General features: G+C 45.8%; 1 protein-coding gene across 8 annotated transcripts in view; it reads left to right on the forward strand.

The window, feature by feature from the left end:
• LOC110962848 (BAH and coiled-coil domain-containing protein 1) overlaps positions 1–18,785 on the forward strand; it is a 70,593-nt gene that overhangs the window by 33,376 nt on the left and 18,432 nt on the right. For 6 of the 8 annotated variants that reach the window (XM_022210908.2, XM_022210909.2, XM_022210905.2 and 3 more), the window contains exons 4-15: positions 4,144–4,269; positions 4,437–6,779; positions 7,671–7,785; positions 7,877–8,076; positions 8,333–8,494; positions 9,884–10,188; positions 11,320–11,665; positions 12,471–13,415; positions 14,848–15,017; positions 15,185–15,321; positions 15,482–15,595; positions 18,377–18,491. In XM_022210908.2, coding sequence (XP_022066600.1) covers positions 4,144–4,269; positions 4,437–6,779; positions 7,671–7,785; positions 7,877–8,076; positions 8,333–8,494; positions 9,884–10,188; positions 11,320–11,665; positions 12,471–13,415; positions 14,848–15,017; positions 15,185–15,321; positions 15,482–15,595; positions 18,377–18,491 — 5,078 coding nt within the window. The remainder of the gene's footprint in view (positions 1–4,143; positions 4,270–4,436; positions 6,780–7,670; positions 7,786–7,876; positions 8,077–8,332; positions 8,495–9,883; positions 10,189–11,319; positions 11,666–12,470; positions 13,416–14,847; positions 15,018–15,184; positions 15,322–15,481; positions 15,596–18,376; positions 18,492–18,785) is intronic. The other 2 variants (XM_051941034.1, XM_051941035.1) reach the window with 1 other exon arrangement.

An 18,785-nucleotide genomic window follows, 5' to 3' on the forward strand; every position in this document is an offset into this window, starting at 1 on the left:
TAGGCAAATGAAATGTAAAATATGTAAATCCTCACTGAATTTGACCTAGCTAAGCTTAAGCATCTTGAGCAAATCTGTGAAAAACAATCTGATGACCCCCCCCCCCCCCCCAAAAAAAAAAAAAAAAAAAAAAACCTCCCCAGACTCCACACGACAATGAGACTGTCCAATTAGGAATGAAGTTCAGTTTCTGGGGTTAGCTAAATTAGAGGAAAAGAAATATGTGTTCATACTTCATATGCACTGGCACAGATATTAGTGTGAACATGATCTGAGTGTGTTTAGAGAGGAGCGGTTCAGTCATGAATCTAGACCACATTTATGACTTTAAGCAAAGCTATAAATAACATCATCACATAACCTTGGCGGCGTGAATCAAGATAACTTTGGAAAAGCAAGTTTTACTGAAAAGTCTTGTGTTGGCTCAAACTTAAAGATTTATTATTTTGGGGAAAGGAGAGTGTACACTCTACTGTCTTACAAATGCTGAGATATTTGTAAAAGGTCACAGCAGCCAGGAACTAAACCGTTAGTGGCTTTCGTGATGTCAGAGTACAGCAACAGCCATTGTATGAACCACATGGAATTTTCTGTTGTTTCTTTGATGAGCTGAGATGCTCACTATCACAGAGAGGGGTATCAGTATATGATTGTAGGTGCAAGGAGATGGGAAGGAAACAACAAAACAAACAACAAACAAACAAGCAAAAAAACAAAAACAAAAACAAAGACAGATGCAGTGTCGTGGCTGTTTTTAATAAATGTAAAAAAATTGTCATAACACCTGGTAAAATGGATTAGGCCCGCTGAGCTTTTGAAAGATTTATTGTCATGTTTGGAACTGTTTGAATAAACCCCACTGAATCATCTGAATGAAAAAATTAAAAAGAAAAATAGACCCCAAAAAACAAACAAACAAACAAAAAAAACTGCAGGCTCCTCACTGGCCTGAAGCCAGCTGGCTGCAGTCCAAATGACTTCTTACGTTATGCCAAAAACAATCACAGTCTCATATCTCTGTCCACACATATAGACATACATGCATGCACACGCACAATTGCCGGCACACACCTGTCTAATCCACTCCTGTTTGATACGCCTTTCCAAGCCTATCTTCAGTTGTCCATCTTTCCTTCTGCGAGCAGTTGCTAGCTTTTCCTTTTGTAGGATTTAAGCTGCACCCCCCACCTCTCCTCTTCCATACTCCTGCCTCTTTCATTCTCTCTCTCTTGTGCCAGCCTGCATCCCTTCCTTTCAATTAGTCAAACCTGAAGAGATCCACCACAGCACTGCCCCTCCTCCGCCAAACATCTCTCGGCTCCTCTCCTCTTCTCCTCCCTTTCTGTGTCTTGATGGTTCTGTCACTTTTTCTCAATTAGCGGACCTGACAGGCAGCTCAGGCAGCTCCTCCTCTCCTCTTGGTCTTCCTATGCCACGCTCCCTCTCTCTCTCACTCTGTCCTTCTATTGCTCTATCTCTGAAACGCTACAGCCATTTCCCTGGAGAAAATATAGGATTCTCACTTGTGTTATTTTGTCTTTTGGAAAAAGTAAGAAACCCTCATCAGAAATTGAATGGGCTGGTGTCCTTAGAGCAGGTGTATGATGAGGGGATAGGAATGGAGGGATGAGAGTGGTTTTGTGCTAGTGAGAAATGAAACACTGTCGTCTGAATCTAATGCAGCAGGCTTAATTCTCCTCTGCCTCTAGGTGCCGTTCTATATCGAGCCCCCTTCTTTGTCCTCCCTGCCTGTTTCTCTCAATTCACCGTGCTATGAGAAATACCTTCAGAACTTCTGGAAATCCCTCTCTGGGATGCAGCGCCGTTTGTTCTGCCTCGCGCCCCTTCTCCACCCGTGGAAACGAGGGCATGCGCTGTGAACTCCCCCTCTGTCATTCAGTTGCTGATGTTGACTTGTTTATGTGTGCAAGTGTGCGCAGGCAGCGAAAGAGAAGCGAGGCTACTGTGCAGTCAGCAGACTGCGCTCAGACTCTGCTCACGTCGCCTGCAGCAGCAGCAGCAGCAGAAGCAGCAGCTTCCCTTGTCCTGGCCAGATTAATGGCTGAATGGGCTCTGCCGTGCCCAGCAGTCTCCCTCTTGCCACCCCAATGGAGAGCATGCTGAAACTGAGCGGGCTGGCATTATCGGGCACAGCCAGACCACACTGTGAAAAGGGATTACGCCGTCAATCGTCACGCTCACAAACAACATGCTGCCGCAGAAAAAAAAGGCCCTCTCCCAGCTTGGATAAAGACTGGCAAACAGCTCTCTGCTTTTCTCCCTCCCAAAATCAGAGAAAAACGTCTTGCTTAAACAAAGGATCCCCCTCCTTCTCCCTCTGTAGATGAATTGGCATAAATATGTGTGCTTATTAATCATGACAGCAAAGAAAGAGACAGAGACAAAAGGGGTGGGATGGAGGGGCGTGGGGAGGGGGGAGTACGTGAGGTAGAAAAATAGGTGAAAGAAGGGAAAAGAAAGAACAAGTGAGAGTGTGTAATTATCACCCCGTTGCCCTCCTCAGAAAGCAGCACCTCCTGTGTTATTGCAGGGCTGTTTGCACTCTCTGTGCATTTCATTAATTAAGATGGGAGGATGCGGAGGCCGCACTAAGACGAGGTCATTAAGCCCACCACAACACTCCTCCCTCCCCAGAGCTGGCTCACAGCACCGGCCCCATTGTTCCACCGGCAGAAAGTGAGACATTCAACACTATGAGCTGCTGTAAAAACCACTGTGCTGTGCGTGTGCGTGCACGCGCAGACACACACACACACACACACACACACACACACACACACACACACACACACACACACACACACACACACACACACACACACACACACACACACACACACGAGGCCGAATGACCTGCTTCTGTGCTTTCCGGGATCAGGTCACATGCTTGCCAACACAAATACGTCTGTCTTTCATTTAGCTTGTATAGAGCCATGTTTTTCTATCTTTTTTCTTCTCCTTCCTTCACTCCATCTGTGTTCGAAAGTGAGGCTAGAGGGCGAGACAGGTGCAAAAGCAGGGAAAAGGAGGTACAAACTCTGTGGACTTCACTAGATGACTCTGAGGTCATCGAGATGGTTAGCTGTAGTGTTGGCGGGCAGCAGATGACCTCTCTGTTTGTCTCACTGTTACATTTATGAGAAAAGAAACAGTGCTTTCATTTTCCTGTATTTCTTTCCTTCCATACCTGAAGTTGGCTCACTCATGGTGATAGTAGGTATAGGTGTGTTTTCTTTATTTTTGTAGCCTGTGTATAACATAGCGGCACATTCTTAATCATGTTTTTTTTTTTCCCACATTACATAATATGCTCATACGAGAACATTCACTCTGCAGCACTGTTGTCAGTAAGGGATTTCATCACCATACTGCCCTATTTTTGGATTTTACAGTTGTTTGATTTTATTATTGAATCGCTTTCCTGCAAATGGGTGAAATAATTTATTATACAGTAGTAGAGAGAGGCTAATTTAATTTGCATTGGTATGCTCAGATGTTATAGTTTCCCAATTGTAGTGGAAGTGGGTTGTCATAGCGATGCTTTTTCTTTGTCCTAATATTGCAGTGGGCTTTCATCTCAATCCATCTTTTCTCTCTCCTCCACCCTCAAAGTCCTTTTGTGTTTTTCAATGTCCCATCGCAAAATGAGTTTTTTTGTTTGGTTGTGGTGTAAATTTCCTCCAGATGGGCTTGATGTAATAAGCCCAGGTGTACTGGCTTACAGGCCCAACATCCCGATGACCTTTTACCTCTGATGTAGGTCAGTAAAGGTCAGCCACATGGCTCTCTGTTCATTGTAAACACAAACCTCAAATCCATCCTTATCACTCCATTCAGATGGATAGGGGTGCCACTGCCAGTTCTGAGAGTGAGAAAAAGAAAGAACCATATGTTTCAGAGACAAATTTCATATATTACAGCAATCCCCAAGCTTGTCTTTTTTTGTTTGCATTCTTAACTCAGGCAGGAAAGGCAAACATGGGAGGCAGAGCCAGTACTTATTTGCGTATGAACACCACCAGCTGCAGTGGACCTAAAGGATTACACTGGATAACTACATCTCAGTAGCTGTTGTCCTGTCTTATCAAATCTCTTCTTTTTTCTCTCTGCTCTCCATCTCAGCAGGTCCAGGGTATCCTCGATTCTCAGGGAGTCTGGCCCACACTTTCCTTCCAATGAGCCACTTGGATCACCATGCCAACAGTGGAGTCCTCTATGGGCAGCACCGTTTCTATGACACGCAAAAAGGTGAGATAATTTAATCAGGTACAAATAAGGCATTAAAATCCAATTTAAACAATATAGTATATTGTAGATAAACATGGAATACTAAGAGCTAAATCATTTTGTCACTGAGTTTTCATTTCCTGGCTAATATCTTTCTCTTCACTGACCTGCCTGCCTTCTTCTTGCAGAGAACTTCTACCTTCGGGGTCTCCCATCCCAGCCACCTCTCATCTCCGCCAATCACAGTCTGCCACCAATGTCCAGAGCAGGTTCAGGACACTCTCAGGGGTCCTGCAGCAGAGACAGAGATCCAGGGGTAGGAGCAGGCATACATAAAGGTCTGAAAGAGGGGTCTGTGGAAAGAGGAGTGGTACCTGTCAAGGACAAGGAAAGGTCCAGTAGCAAACAGGAGGCTAAGGAGAGACAGCAACAGCAGCAGCAGCAGCAACACCACAGCCATCAGCCACCCCAGCCCACTCATCACCACCACTCTCACACCCATCAGCATCATCCACACTATCCACAGCACCCCCTGCCCCTGGAAGAGGTCAACAGTCGGGCCCTGGAAAGGCACAAGGCATCACTCACGATGGAATACAACAAGGAACACCCTCAGAGTATGGGCAAGCCCCTTAGTGCCTGCTTGCACAATGGCAAAATGCAAAATGGAGATGCAGGAAGTGGAGCGGGGGCTAAGGTCTCCATGTCCAGCTGTGGCGGGGAGGGCACAACTCTTCGGGCTATGGGGGGTGGAGGAAGCAGCCAGGGTCGACATATGGGGTCTAGTGGCAGTAGTCGCTGCACCAAAGAGGGGGTTAGTGGCGAGATGAGGATCAGTGAACAACCTTCAGACTGTCTAGAAAGGGGTCAGGCCCCACTTCACCACTCTCTGCCCTACTCCGTACCCCCACCCTTACACATGGGTTCAACTGCTGGAGGGACACATCCCCATCCACATCCACATGCTCACCCCCACACACATCCTCACCCAGGGGGCTTCCACTGCCTTCAGCTCCACCCCAGCCACCCACACCACCCGCATCATTCCCACCATACACACCATCATCCGGACTTTTTCTGTCCGCCACCACCTGCTCCCTTAGCCAACCCTGCCTCACATGAGAGGGGGCCAGTCAATGTCGGGCGAGAACCTAAAGTCACGGGGCCAACATTTGTGCCATCTGTGGCGGACTTGGGGGACAAGTCTGGTGGGCCTTTCCAGCTTGGTAACCCTGACTGTCATGGTGTGGGTAGTGGAGGAGGAGGCAGCAATGCTAAGGACAAGACAATAGAAAAGAATGGTGGTGGTGGGCACCATAGTAGTTGGCATAGAAAACAGTCACAGCAGCAACAACAACAACAGCAGCAGCAACAACAGCAACAGCAGCATCAATACAGAAAAGCTGAGAAGACTCCAGATTGGATGCAGTCCCACCACCAACACCTTCAGCCCTCACAACTTCCTCCACCTCCCCAACAACAGCAGCCTCCACATTCTCAACAGCAGCACCAGGTTGTGCGATCACGGAGTGCTGAGTGCATCAACAGTGGTGTTGACATGGATGTGTTCAGATCCTCGCTGTCCCAGGGGCCCAAAGCAGGGCACTCTGTCCCTCATTCTGTAAACACTTCACCTTACAGAGACTGTTCTCATCCAGGACCTCCACCTAACTCCTCCCCACTTGGTAGTAAAAATATGGGCCAACACAGTGGGACCGGAGCAGCCCATGGTCCTGGAGGTAGCTGCTCCTTACAGAGAGATGGCCAAAAGGTAGCCAGGATTCGCCACCAGCAGCATGGACGACCTGGCCCGGACGCTCCCTCTCCAGCTGAGTTGAACCAGGGGAATACTCAAGAGCTTAAAAGAAAGATGGACATGTCTCCTTATGGTTACAGCAACAGCAGTGGGCAGCACCACCACCAGCAGCCCCCAGTGCCGCCCTGGGCTATGAGGCCTCCTCATCACATGTCACAACCTGAGGAAGAGCAGAGGAAGTCCTACATGGAATTAGGGAACACTGGTGGGCAACACTCACAGCAACAGCAGCAACAGCAGCAACAGCAGCCGGGAATGAGCCTGCCTCCTCCACAGCCCCCCACTGCACCTCCACTTGGTCAGCAACAGCAGCAGCCACAGCAGCAACCTGATCCCCAGGGTCCAACACAGGGCGAGAACAGTGCCATGAAAAGCTTACTAAAGTACAGCAACCAGCAACAGCCACTGCTCCTCTCCCAGAAGAGCCCCTTTGGAGGGCTGGGAAGTCTCAAATCAGGACCGTCTGGTGGGAGCTGTGCTCTGCAAGGCAACAAACAGAGTCTACCATCTAGGAAGGGCCCAGCCAGCGACGGTGAGCGCCCTGATTACAGTGGGCGGAACCGGGACATGGGGGAGGCAGGTCATGGGGAAAGTGAGGTGCGGCAACCGCCAGTGGGAATTGCAGTGGCAGTGGCCAGACAAAGGGAGCCACCTTGTCGTTCAGCAGATAGTCATCCGAACAGCCGGCAGGGTCGTGTACATCCCTCTGTGAAAGGTAAGCAGTCTAGATCGCTGCCTCCTGAGATGTGAATAGCAAAGACTTTTTTCCCCCATATCTGTGACCAATGTGGGACCTTGTGAAGACGAAATAAGCAAAAAATGAAACAGAAAAAAAACACACTAAAGATACGGACACCTAAAGGATATGATATTAGTGTAAATACCTTACTTTAATATAATTTTTTGATGAATGCATTTCGAGTATGGTATTGTATGTAATTCTCATATCAGTATGATTTGCTCTGCAGTAATCTCAAATCATGCTTTTCTAATTTTAATGCAGTTCTGTATTTTTTTTAGCTTTCTTGTTGTCCTTTATTGAAAATCAGAGAGATATTAACAGTTGAATTCCAAGAAGTCATATTTAAGTGATTGGAGTAATGAATAGAAATAGCAATTTTAAACGATCAGTATTTCTAAGCGTGTCTCCATTTTGGTAAAACACAATAACACAGTCTTTCTTTTTCTTTAACTTACCAGCCCAATTAAATAAATAAATAAATAAATAAATGAATAAATCTGTAGCATCGCTATTTTAAATATGCCAACTGTACACAGTCCCGGACACATATCTGTCATGTTTAGATCTGTACGCACTGTCTATGCATCGTGTCATTTTTAAAACAGTAGATGGTGGTGATGAAATGCATCTTTGTGCAATGCCACCCTAAAAACTCTGGTGCACAACATATTCTAAACCGTTACACAAATGGATCTGAATTCATTCTTAATATTTTTTGTTACATATTTGAGGGTTTGATTGTAATATCTTTGTAGCAAAATCATGACAACAACTAGGAGTTTAGGCTGTAAATTGTGCTTTGGAGTATGTCCTCACTACAAGAGACAATGAAAGCTAATAATTAAACTTTCATCTGTCTCACAGGGCCACCTCGCTCCATGTATCCCTCAGATCCCACCACTGAGGAGGAGAGGAAGAGGATGAGTGAAGAACAGATAGGCCTCACTTGCTTGGACAGAGAGAGAGATGCATATATCAGGTAAGCAAGTCTGAAGCCATTACTCAATATCCCATTCCAATCTGTACTTGTTTGTTTGTGTTTCCTAATCATTGTCTCATCTTGATTCCAGGGATAATAAGGAGAGGGTGGAGTTTGCAAGGATTCACCCCTCTAACAGCTGTCATGGAGACCTCACCTCTCATCTCATGGTGCCAGGTGGCACTTCCCTCCAGTCTGGCCAGCTAGGAGATCCCGCTGCACATTCTACTCATCATCACTGGATGCCAAGAACTGGAAGCCCATCCCTCTGGATGACAGGGCATTCTTATGGTAAGGGAGTAATTTAGCATAAAACAACAGCAACTTTAATGCGGTGTTTTTCAGCATTTTTATGCTGCATCGAGTGGACATGGATGCTTTTAAATAATTTTGCTCATGAGTATTTCAACTTGAGCATGTATTCATTAGTCAGGGTAACAGTTTATTTGATTAGCTGTTGTGGTATATTTGTTTTTTTTTAATAGATTTTTTTTTACACGTAATATGATGGGTTTGTAATTGAAACTCATATCTTTTCTATATATAGCAGGTATAGGTCATACAACCCTGCACCAGAATCTGCCCCCGGGTTTCTCTGCTGCCATGCCAGGCCCTTTGCAGCCAGTCCTGCCTCTGCCTCAGGACCCCTCTGCTCAGCTCGTGGTCTTGCCCTCCGAGCCTCCCACCCATCCTGCAACCCATCACCTGGGTATGCCACAACTTTGCTTTCTCCTCTGCACAGCCAAGTGTATTTTTAACCGCATTAAACAAATGAGTCTGTCAAGCACATACAAGCATGAACCTCAGACATCCAAATTCACATAAATTAGAAATTCATTAAATATAGCCTACATACCCTGGAACATTATTTTTATTTCAGTGTTCACATAACATTGGGCTAACAAGAAAATAACCACTGGTAATCGCTTTGATTCAGTGAACACCGTTGACAAACTTCCCTTTCATGGGTTTGTTCATCATTCAAAGTTTTCCTGCGCACAGACTGCTTGGCTCTGCAGTCATAGTGCTCTCATAGGGTCACAATGTACATATAAGCTATATGTTTACCACTCTAGCCTCCAACAGCAGAGGAACAGGAAGTGTTATAGTGAGGGACAGATCACTTCTCAAAAGTCATTGTAAACACATATTCAGTGAACAGGCTGTAAAATTTAATTAGCACACACTCTTTGACAGTACATTTCCTTCCGGGCTCCACAGGAGTCTCAGCTGGGAAAGGGAAGTGCATCCACAGAAACTTTCCCACAGGAAACATTTGCATATCTGACTTATGCGCCTAAATTCTTGGTGTATCTTGCAAAAAGAGGGTTAAAGATCAAGTTAATTTGGATTAAGCTGTTCATGTGAAGTGTAACTATAATGCACTATTAATCAGAGAGGAGAAAAATGCAGTTTTCTATATATTTTCCAACTGGGAACTCTGTCTTAGCACATCACCCACATCAAGAATCATTTGTCCATGAAGTCACATAATGAAATACCCACAGACATGGGAGTCAGGCTCACGGCCTTTTTGCAGACCTCCTGTTGTGGTTTGGCTGGGAAGGTGCGACTTTTTAGCTTTAAGGTCACAATGAATGCTAAAAAGAGAAAAACATGTATTTCCAGCCCAGTATTTTGACCTCTAATCAACCTACAGCCATTATCATCTGTTCACATTTCATCACTGTCAGAACTTTTTTTTCCAGCATTCCAAAATTCTCAAAGCAGTTCTTAAGAGACAGCTTTCAGTTCCGAGCGGGGGAGAGTGTGGGATTGGTGCTGCCTGGGGAGATGTTGTTCTATGAAGTCAAAAATTGTTTTTTGAAGGGATAGATGCTGTTGCTATAAAATGTGAATACAATGATTTTTAAATGATCCATAATGGTTTTACGGTTTCGAAATAGTTGTGTGGGAGGTACATAACGATTGATATGGAGAACACAATTGTTCTAGGTTCACTAATGTATTCTAGTGTGTTGCGCATACTGTTCTTGTGTATGATTCCACAGTGATGCTGAATGTGTGTATGTGGATGCATGTGTTATTGTTCTAAGGTACCCCCCTCCATCACATTCCTCCTCCTTTTTCTCATTAGATGTGATGGAGCAGCCAGGGCTGTGGCCCCCTGTGTATGGTGCCCGGGGCCCACCCTCCCACATGCAACATCCTGCTGTGTACTCCCGATCTCAGTTTCTACGGCAACAAGAGCTGTACGCTCTCCAGCAGCATCAGCAGCTTCAGCATCAACACCAGAGTCACCAGTCGCAGCAGCCACAACTACAGTCTCAACCTCAGCAGCAGCAGCAGCAGCAGCAGCAGCAACAGCAGCAGCAGCAGCAGCAGCAGCACCGAGCTGCACATGGCATGAACATGCAACACCAAGCAGCTCACAATGCACAGGTGATTATAAAGTCAAAATATGCAAGGAAGATTAGGAATTCAGATCATCCGTCACTCTAGCTACACACACAGGATTCAAGAAGATTTAAGTCTATTTTAAACCCACCTATTGCTATTCTGGGATATGCTGATTTCCTACAGAGATGAAGTGATTCGCTGAATGTAGGTGCAGAGCTTTTGGTGTCAATACTTAGAATGAAATACAGCCCCCTCCATAATTATTGGCACCCCTGGTTAAGATGTGTTGAAAGCCTTAAAATAAATTCAATTTTTGTTGTAGAAGCATACTCTCACACGAAAAATTGTAGAAAAATGTATTATAGGAGATGATTTGGTGCTGTTTTGTTGGCAAAAGGGGGATGTACAAAGTATTAACATCAGGGGTGTTGATAATTGTGGCACACATGATTTGATGTAAAAGAATTATTACCTCCGCCAAGGAGGTAATGTGACACCCGGCGTTTGTGTGTCCGTCTGTCTGTCTGTCTGTCTGTCTGTCTGTCTGTTAGCAAGATAATTCAAAAACGCCTGGGCAGATTCACATGAAAGGGGATGTAGACTATGGTAAGAGGAAGAGCTTATTTAATTTTGGTGGCAATCCGGAAAGGATCCCGGATTCTGGATCACTTTGAATTTTTTAGTATGTTTTAGTATGTGGTCCAAAATATGACAAAAACATCATAGGTTAGTATGTCGTCCAACAAATTGGAGCAAGGTGTCCAGATAGCTCAACTGGTTAAGAAGGTGATTCATAAACAGAACTGTGTCAGAGATGCAGGTTTGATTCCAGCTCATGATCCTTTACTGCATGGGTTTCCTGTTTTCCTCTCTATCCTTGGGGGAGGTCTGCACTCTCTAAGTGCTTTTCTAGTTTCTTAATGTGTGATTTTTTCCCCCCCACTGAATAAATACACTTGAATTAATGGTTGGATTCTCCTCTTTTTTCCATTGTAGTCCTATATTAGTAAAAAAAAAAAAAGAATTTATTGAAGCTAAAGAACACATCTTAACCAGGGGTGCCAATAATTATGGAGGACGCTGTAAACTACAACAGAAACTCACTTGCTTTTTGCCTTCAAGTTTAGTTCACTAAATGTAGATATGATAATAATTTTCATTTTGATTCCACAGATGCAAAAGAGACCAGAGGAGTCCTCGGTGGAACTAGAAGAACTCATATCAGAACCCAGAACATCTAAACCTGCCAAGGCCTACTCTTACAACCCACCACAGAGGAACACATCACCCCCGGGTGCTTGTGCCGCTCACTTGTCCCCTTGTTGCCAGTCCCCCTCACTGCGACAACATGCCAAAAGCACTCCATCAACACCTTGTCCTGCTCCCAGCCCTGTTGCAGCAGCCCCTCACTCACCTGCCATCAGTCCTGCCCCACCTCAAATGCTCAAGGGGGTTGAATCCCAGGACAAGAGAGGAGAGGGACAACCCCCACAGGATTACCCAGAGTCTCTGGAGCCTGGTAAGAATGAGCAAAAGTGTGTACATGCAAGCAGAAATTTTGAAATGCCTCATGATTTTTCTCCTGAAAGCATAAGCAATATCGATAATGATAGGTGGACACTGATATTGAGATGGTAAATGACTTCTTACGGATTACAATAAGTCTGACACAGTAACAGAAGAAGACCACTTAAATAAAACAGCGCCTTATACATTATACTGATTGATAATTGCATCTGCCACTGTTGTATGGTCCCTTTTTTCTGCTGGTGTTGTGGTATAATGGGTGGGTGGCTCTGTTGGCAAGCCTCTGATTTACTAAACAGCTCAAAGCTCAAGAAAATGGCTGCTGGCTGTGCTGGGGCTTTCCAGTACTGTTACCTTGGTAATGATTGAGAAACACCTCAATAGTGGCCCCTCACCTCTCCTCCACCTCCACAGGCCTCACACTCTGTTCATCATTATTAATGTCTGACTAACGGCTCTTGCACACCAGAGGAACTGTGTCAAGCTTGTTGATAAACCAAAGGTCTGGCCCATTTTAAATAATACATACACGGTTACTTGTAGTCTTTTACTGTGCTGTCTGCTAGGAGATCGAGGCAGCATGCCTGTTTTTCACCAGTTGCGACCTAAGTAACAAGGGTGTTAAGCTTAGTGTGGGCTGGATGTGTACGAATTTTAAGCTTGCATAACACCTTTAAATGTAATGGTTTCATCAAAAAAAATGGTGCTTTCTTTTGCATTTCAGCCAAAAAAAAAAATATTATGCAATATTTTTGTGGGCCAATATCGACAATATCTATATTTCTTTCCATTTATAGACCTACCTCCTGGATACACCTACCCTAGTATTGCCATGGGCTACAGGAGCGGACCATCCCCTCAGGATGTTCGACTGGCAGAGCCGGCCGACCTGGAAGCGGTCCAAGTGGAGCCTGCTGAGCATGCTCCTCAGCCTCTCGCCAGCCTAGGGGAGGAGTTAGACTGCCAAGTGGTGGTCAGGCCCCTCCCAGAACCACTCCCACTCAAGGAGCAAGAAGAGGAGAAGAGCGTGGTTGAGAGAGTTCTCGAACAGAGGGAGGAGGTGGAGGTAGCAGCAGTGACAGCAGCCAACTATGTGCCCAGAGAGGAGGAGGCAGAGGAGCAGGGTCCAGCTGAGGAAGAGGTGCTGGTTTGCCCCCCCGCTGAGAGCCCAGTTTGTGAGGCTGCATCCTGTCCAGTCCCCCTTTCAACAGAGGAGCCTGACAGGGCAGAAGCTGTCATTACATTGGAGGAGGAAGAGGAAGAGGAGTCAATTGGTGAGGAGAGTCAGGTGGAGAGTAATCAAAAGGTCAGCTTGCCTGGAGAGCAGGACCCAGACCTGCCTGCCATCATCGAGCTTGACCCGGCTTCCCCTGCAGCCCCTGAGTCACAGTCCCTGTCCCCCGAGGGAGCAAAGGAAAGCGAGCTTCAGCACGAGAGCAAGGTGGCTCCTGATGACATCTCAGCGGATTTTGTGTGTCTTTCCCCTGCTTCAGTTTCTGCCCCGAGCCCAAGTGAGCCAACTGTTGCTGCGCCCCACAAACCTCTTGTGCCCTGCTACTGGAGTCTGGAGCTGCTGATTGCTGCAGCTTTCTGCACAGACGTACCCCCATTTCCCTTGTTCCCTTTTAGTGTTCCATCAGTTGCCCCATCGCAGTATAGCCCCCACCAGGGCATGGAGCTTCTGAGTGAGCTGGTCGATCTGGAGCTGCAACAGCAGAAGCGCACCTGTGGGAAAAGCCATGGTGAGGGACGGTGGCTTTTTCATGAGTCACGCCATATTGACATGCACACAGCAACACACTCATATCAGCCGAATGCACTTCTCTCCCATAGTTTATCCTCCTTTTCCTCTATGTCCACTGAGACAAACTCCCACTCCCCCCTCAGGCCTAGCCTCCGTCGCTCTGTGCTTCTTCCCAGATACTCCTCTCTTCCTGCTGGTCTCAAGAGCCTTTGGTGGATTCTAACACATCCCCAGAGAGGCTGTCTGCACGCCTGCTTGCCATTGCTCTTCTTCGGCATGTTAAAGGCACTTTTATTTCCTAAAAGGCAGTTTTAACAATGCAGAGACCTCTGGAGAGGGAGGAGAAGCAGGAGGACAGGGCTGAACTGCTAGTGAAGGGTGTACACCTTCCTTTCTCACTCCCTGCCTCGTCCAGCTTTCCTTAGGGAACTGCCTCTCTGTCTCTCCATCCTGCAGCTGTTTGATGCTCACATGTGCAGAAATATGCGCACACCCAAATGCAAATACACACACTTAAACAAAAAGGAGACACACCAATTGGTTTCCCTCTCTCCCAAACACAACACGTTGCTGAAAGTTAGTGTGTAATCACAAAAGCAGTCGATGTTTTCAGCACCCTGGAGCATTGCCTGGCTAATTAGACCCCATTGTTTTAAAGTGCCTTTAAAAGCTTCCTTGTTTTTCAAAGCACCATGTGTTTTTTTTTATTCATACAAAAGGATGTTTTGTGTTTACCACAGCATCCTAATGCATTTAACTGCTCCCACTAGAGGGTTCTATAAAAAGGATATCATCTGATTCCAGAGTCAGTGATGTTGTCTTCGTGATGCGATACTGTTGACAGCTCGGGGAAGTGGCACATGTCGGTTTCGAGGCATAACAATAGTATTTACAAAAACAAGCATTAAAACAAGTGAGGAGTATCAGTATTTATTTATTTTTTTCATGTTAACATGTAAGACAGTGTTACTTTGTAAACAAAATGCCACTTTTCTCTCTGGGAATAAACTGTTATCTCTGCTATTCAGCCGGTAGCTCGGTCCAACAAAGGTAGATAGTCCAGTCAGTGTCAAAGGCAGATATGCTACATAGGAAGAGCATGGCCCAGATGGCCATTGACATCCCAGCATCTGGTGAGTCCATATTGCTATGACCTCAGAATAGATTTGCCACCACCACCTCATACTGACTTAATGCGCCCAATTCCACCTCAATTTATTTCTTCACTGCCATTTATTCACTATATTGTAAGATTACTGCTGAAATGATAAAGCCACGTGTGCAAGTTTTGAGGTTGAATGCTGACATATACTGCTCATTATGCACAAACCCCCCACATCTTTCCCTACTAGTGTCTCTAAATCAAGAATCTATGGGCACAAAGTGAACCAAATCAGCACTTATTTCTTTTCTTTTGTTCCCCTTCACAGATGAGGAGTTGCTCATGTTTGACCTCCAAAGTCTTGCTACCTTGGCCACAGCCCGTGCACTGGAGTTGGACTCCCAAGAAGGTACCAGTATGGGTTCAGGGCGACACTTCCCAGCCCGCAGGATTCTCAATTTACGGAGGAAATGCAGCTGGACACCTCGAAATGAACCAGTAAGACAACAACTTGTGTCCGTCTTGATGCTTCAAAACACAAAGAAGCTTTATGGTTTTATTGGCTTTCCATTCGCAAAAATAAATAAACTACCAAGTGAAGATAAATTTTGCTTTAAATGTATGCCCTTAATGTTAAAAATAACCACAAATTTTGTGTGTCTCAGGTATGCCCGGCCAAAGGTAGCATGGAAACAATGGATGGTCCCGAGCTTGCAATGCGTGTGAAGTTGGCCGACATCCAGCGTCGTTACAAAGAGAAGCAAAAAGAGCTGGCCAAACTCCAGAGGAAGCATGACCATCAGTGAGTATGACATTATCCTCTTTTTTCCCCCCAATTTGTAATCGAAAATCTTCAAAGTAAGAAATATGTTAACCTATTTTTACTGCTACAGTTTTTTTTAAATTTAGTATCATGCAGTTCTTCTCTCTGCTTGTGTGTTTACATCTGCGTGTGCAAGCAGGAAGGAGGAAACACCTCGCAGCCCAGCACGGCGAGGGCCGGGGCGGCCGAGGAAGCGGAAACCCACCCTCACCACAGGCCCAGTGTCCTCAACTGAGGGCCAGAGAAAAGTCAAGTGAGTATCAGTCAGCCCATATCTGCTGGCTGGCTGTAGTCCAGCCTTGCATGATAAGCCCCTCTGTACCACTGGCACACAGGGACTACCTCTCATTGGCATAAACAGGAAATCAGAGAACTGCTGAACCATTTTAAGAAGTCTGCTTGAACCCTCTTTAATCTAGTCAACACTGGTGTGAACTGTATAACAGCACATAACATTTATTTAGGCTTGATATATGCACTCAGTACCTCTGCAGCATAGCCAAAAATCTCAGTGGCATTACTGTAGTGCATTTTGAGCTTTACTGGGCTATGTTTGGAGAGAGCTGGGTGCCAGGTGACAAGCAGAAGATGTAATTAGAGTACCGTGAATTCTCATGTAATCTGTCCCAGCAGCAGGAATGTGACACACCACTGCCATTACAGCCATATGGGGTCACCAAAGGTCCAGAGGATAACATGAGGGTCAGACAGTCCAGGCAATCAAAGTTAATCTGACATGTGGAACTTTCATGCAATATCTATGTATGTGTTTCAGGGAAAAGAAAAAAAAAATAATGGAGAAGAAGTGGGCAGGAACTCGATGCTGTTCAGGAAACTGTTAACCTGTTTTTTTCTTCAAATATGCTGATAGCATTTTAAAAACAGCTTTAAACAGCGATACCATTGCTGTTTTAAAATGATGGTGATAAACCAGAAGGTTCCAGGGGATAAAGGTTTGCTGTCAGACTGCAATTAGCCTTGTCATGAGGGTACAGGGTATAGGCTTAGGGCACAAAATGTCAAATCACAGCATTCCCCATCTCTCTTCATCTCCCCTTCTCTCTTTCTTTGTGGTTTCTGGGCAACAGTCCACAGTGTTCCCAGCTGCCCCTCTGCGATGTCACCTCCACTCTTCTTCCACCCATGTGCCCTTGTCCCCTCGCCAGGCCAGCACTGATCAGAGTGGGGATGCTGATCCTGGGTGACAGTGACACCCAAATGAAAGGGTAGCAGGGCCAGGGCCTGGGGTGAAGTATAGTGGAGAGAAGGTGGGGGACAACATGGGGGTTGGCAGGGCGTTGTACAGGACACAGTGCAGTAAATCACACTCTGTCTCTCTGTTGCATTCACAGTTGAGCCACAGTCCAGGTGCATTTACTTTTCTTCCCTTTTGTTTCTGATGTGTGTGTATATTTCAGAATAGAATGACATGACGCTGCTGAGCGAAAAAACAGGCGAGCAGAATGGGGACTGATTAGCCCCATGTTGTGTTGCATGTCGGGTTTCTATAAAAGCATGTACTACACCTGCCTCTCACGCCACTACAAGACACTTTTGTGCCGATGGAGGTCAGTGGATCCGTGCGCAATAGCCCAGCCTTGCACAATATCTTTCTTTACCTTATTTTGCTTGAACTGCTGGGACTGTGTGTGGCAGTATTTGAGCGAGAGATGCATTTAAGCCTCCACGCTTGTGCAGTCTATGCATCTGTGCAATTAGGTATGGATGCAAATGCGTGCTTATGAGCATTTACGCAGGCATTGTTTGTTTTTGTGCATGCCTCTGTTATTCCTGTGGGTACAGCACTGGGGTCCTTTGTGGTGCTGCTTTGACTGGGGTAGAGCTGGAGAGAAGTACTGCTTGCCAGCATACCCTACTAATCAATTCTGTTTAATTAGTCATGTACGGTAAGCCCCACCAGCCCCCCACCCCCACAGAAGGGAGGGACTCTGTCACATTGTGTTTGTCAGCAGCGGAATGCTCGTCGTGGCGGGATCCGCCTCACAGGGACAACTCACACTTCCCTGGCACCCCTGTCACTCTACAGTCAGTCAGTGGGCAGACGGTCCCGCTGCTTGACAATTGGCTTCAGTCTTTTTTATGTGTTACAGGTGCATGTTGACACACTGATTATATAAAATAATTCAGTTTTACTCATACAGTGCCAAATCATAAGTCATCTCAGTAGTACTAAGACCAACACCTTAAAGTAAAACAGAGAGAAGCTCAACAATTCCCCAATGAGCAAGCAATTATGAGATTTACACACAATCAAGGCCTACATACATCCTCTCTATTCACATGCTCCTGCATTGATAAATGACACAAACATGCATTTGATTCCAAACAATGGGTAGTTACAGAACGGTGTGTGAAACTATATGAAACAAACATGAAATTTTAATATACACAACTTCATTTATCTGCTTCACATTTAAACTCTGCCTGCTCTGTAAATGTGACAGATTTCCAAGGCTGCACGCTTACTAAGAGAGGGGAAGTTAATCTTTTGTTTGAGCATGGCCTGGCTCACGTCGGTGTGTTCTATGGGCAGGTTTCCAGAGGGAAATTCAAGGGCATTTGGAGTGGTTGGCCTGTGATGCGGCTCAGTGTAGGGGAAAGAGTGTGCCACAGTGATATGAAAATGCAACTGGAGAGCTATGATACTCTCTGAAAACAATACGGCCGCATACAAATGCAGTGCCTTCCAACCATCCACTGTATCCTTCAAAGCTGCGCAGTGCTTCACAGACCGCAAACACCCTCCCTAGATAAAGCGTTAATGCTTTTTATACCACACTGCCCTCAAACAATCCCAGGTTCCTTGTTAGATTCCAGTTTTTATATCAGACACTGGGCTCTGCTTGTCCTTTTTTTGTCATTCTGTTCATCAGACAGAGAAAGGAAAGTTATTAGATCCCACAGAGAGGTGACTCAACTCTGTTTTTCCCCTGTGATGTCCTACCCCCTCTCTTGCTTTCAAACCACTGCCATTCTTCTCTAATGAATGCCTCTCCCTTGTTTTGACTGGCAGGTCGATTGGGGTGGGGCTTGGCTTGTCGCCTGAGGACCTAGGAGGGGGCGGAGACAGTCACAGAAGGAAGAAGAGGCTGTCCAGTCGAGGCTTTGAGCGACTCAGCAGCACACAGGTCAGGGTCCCCTTGTCCTGCTCCCTTTTGTCCCTCTATGCAGCTAGAAATGAAAGAGGCTGCTCTTTGTTTCTTTGCATTTGATATGTTCCTTTGTTGCACACTATTTCTAATTAGGTGCTACCCTCAGGAGTCAAATCCTCTGCTCTCCATATTAATATCTTTTTTCAGTGGGGCTTCTATGAATCTTTTTTCTTCTCTGTGTGTGAGCAAATGAGGGCCCTCTTGCTCTGACATTCTGATGCTTTTGCGGCTACTGCAACCGAGAGTGTAACTGGCTTTCTCTGGCTCTCT

The sequence above is a fragment of the Acanthochromis polyacanthus genome, chromosome 21 (assembly GCF_021347895.1).
Source record: "Acanthochromis polyacanthus isolate Apoly-LR-REF ecotype Palm Island chromosome 21, KAUST_Apoly_ChrSc, whole genome shotgun sequence".
NCBI classification, from domain to species: domain Eukaryota; kingdom Metazoa; phylum Chordata; class Actinopteri; family Pomacentridae; genus Acanthochromis; species Acanthochromis polyacanthus.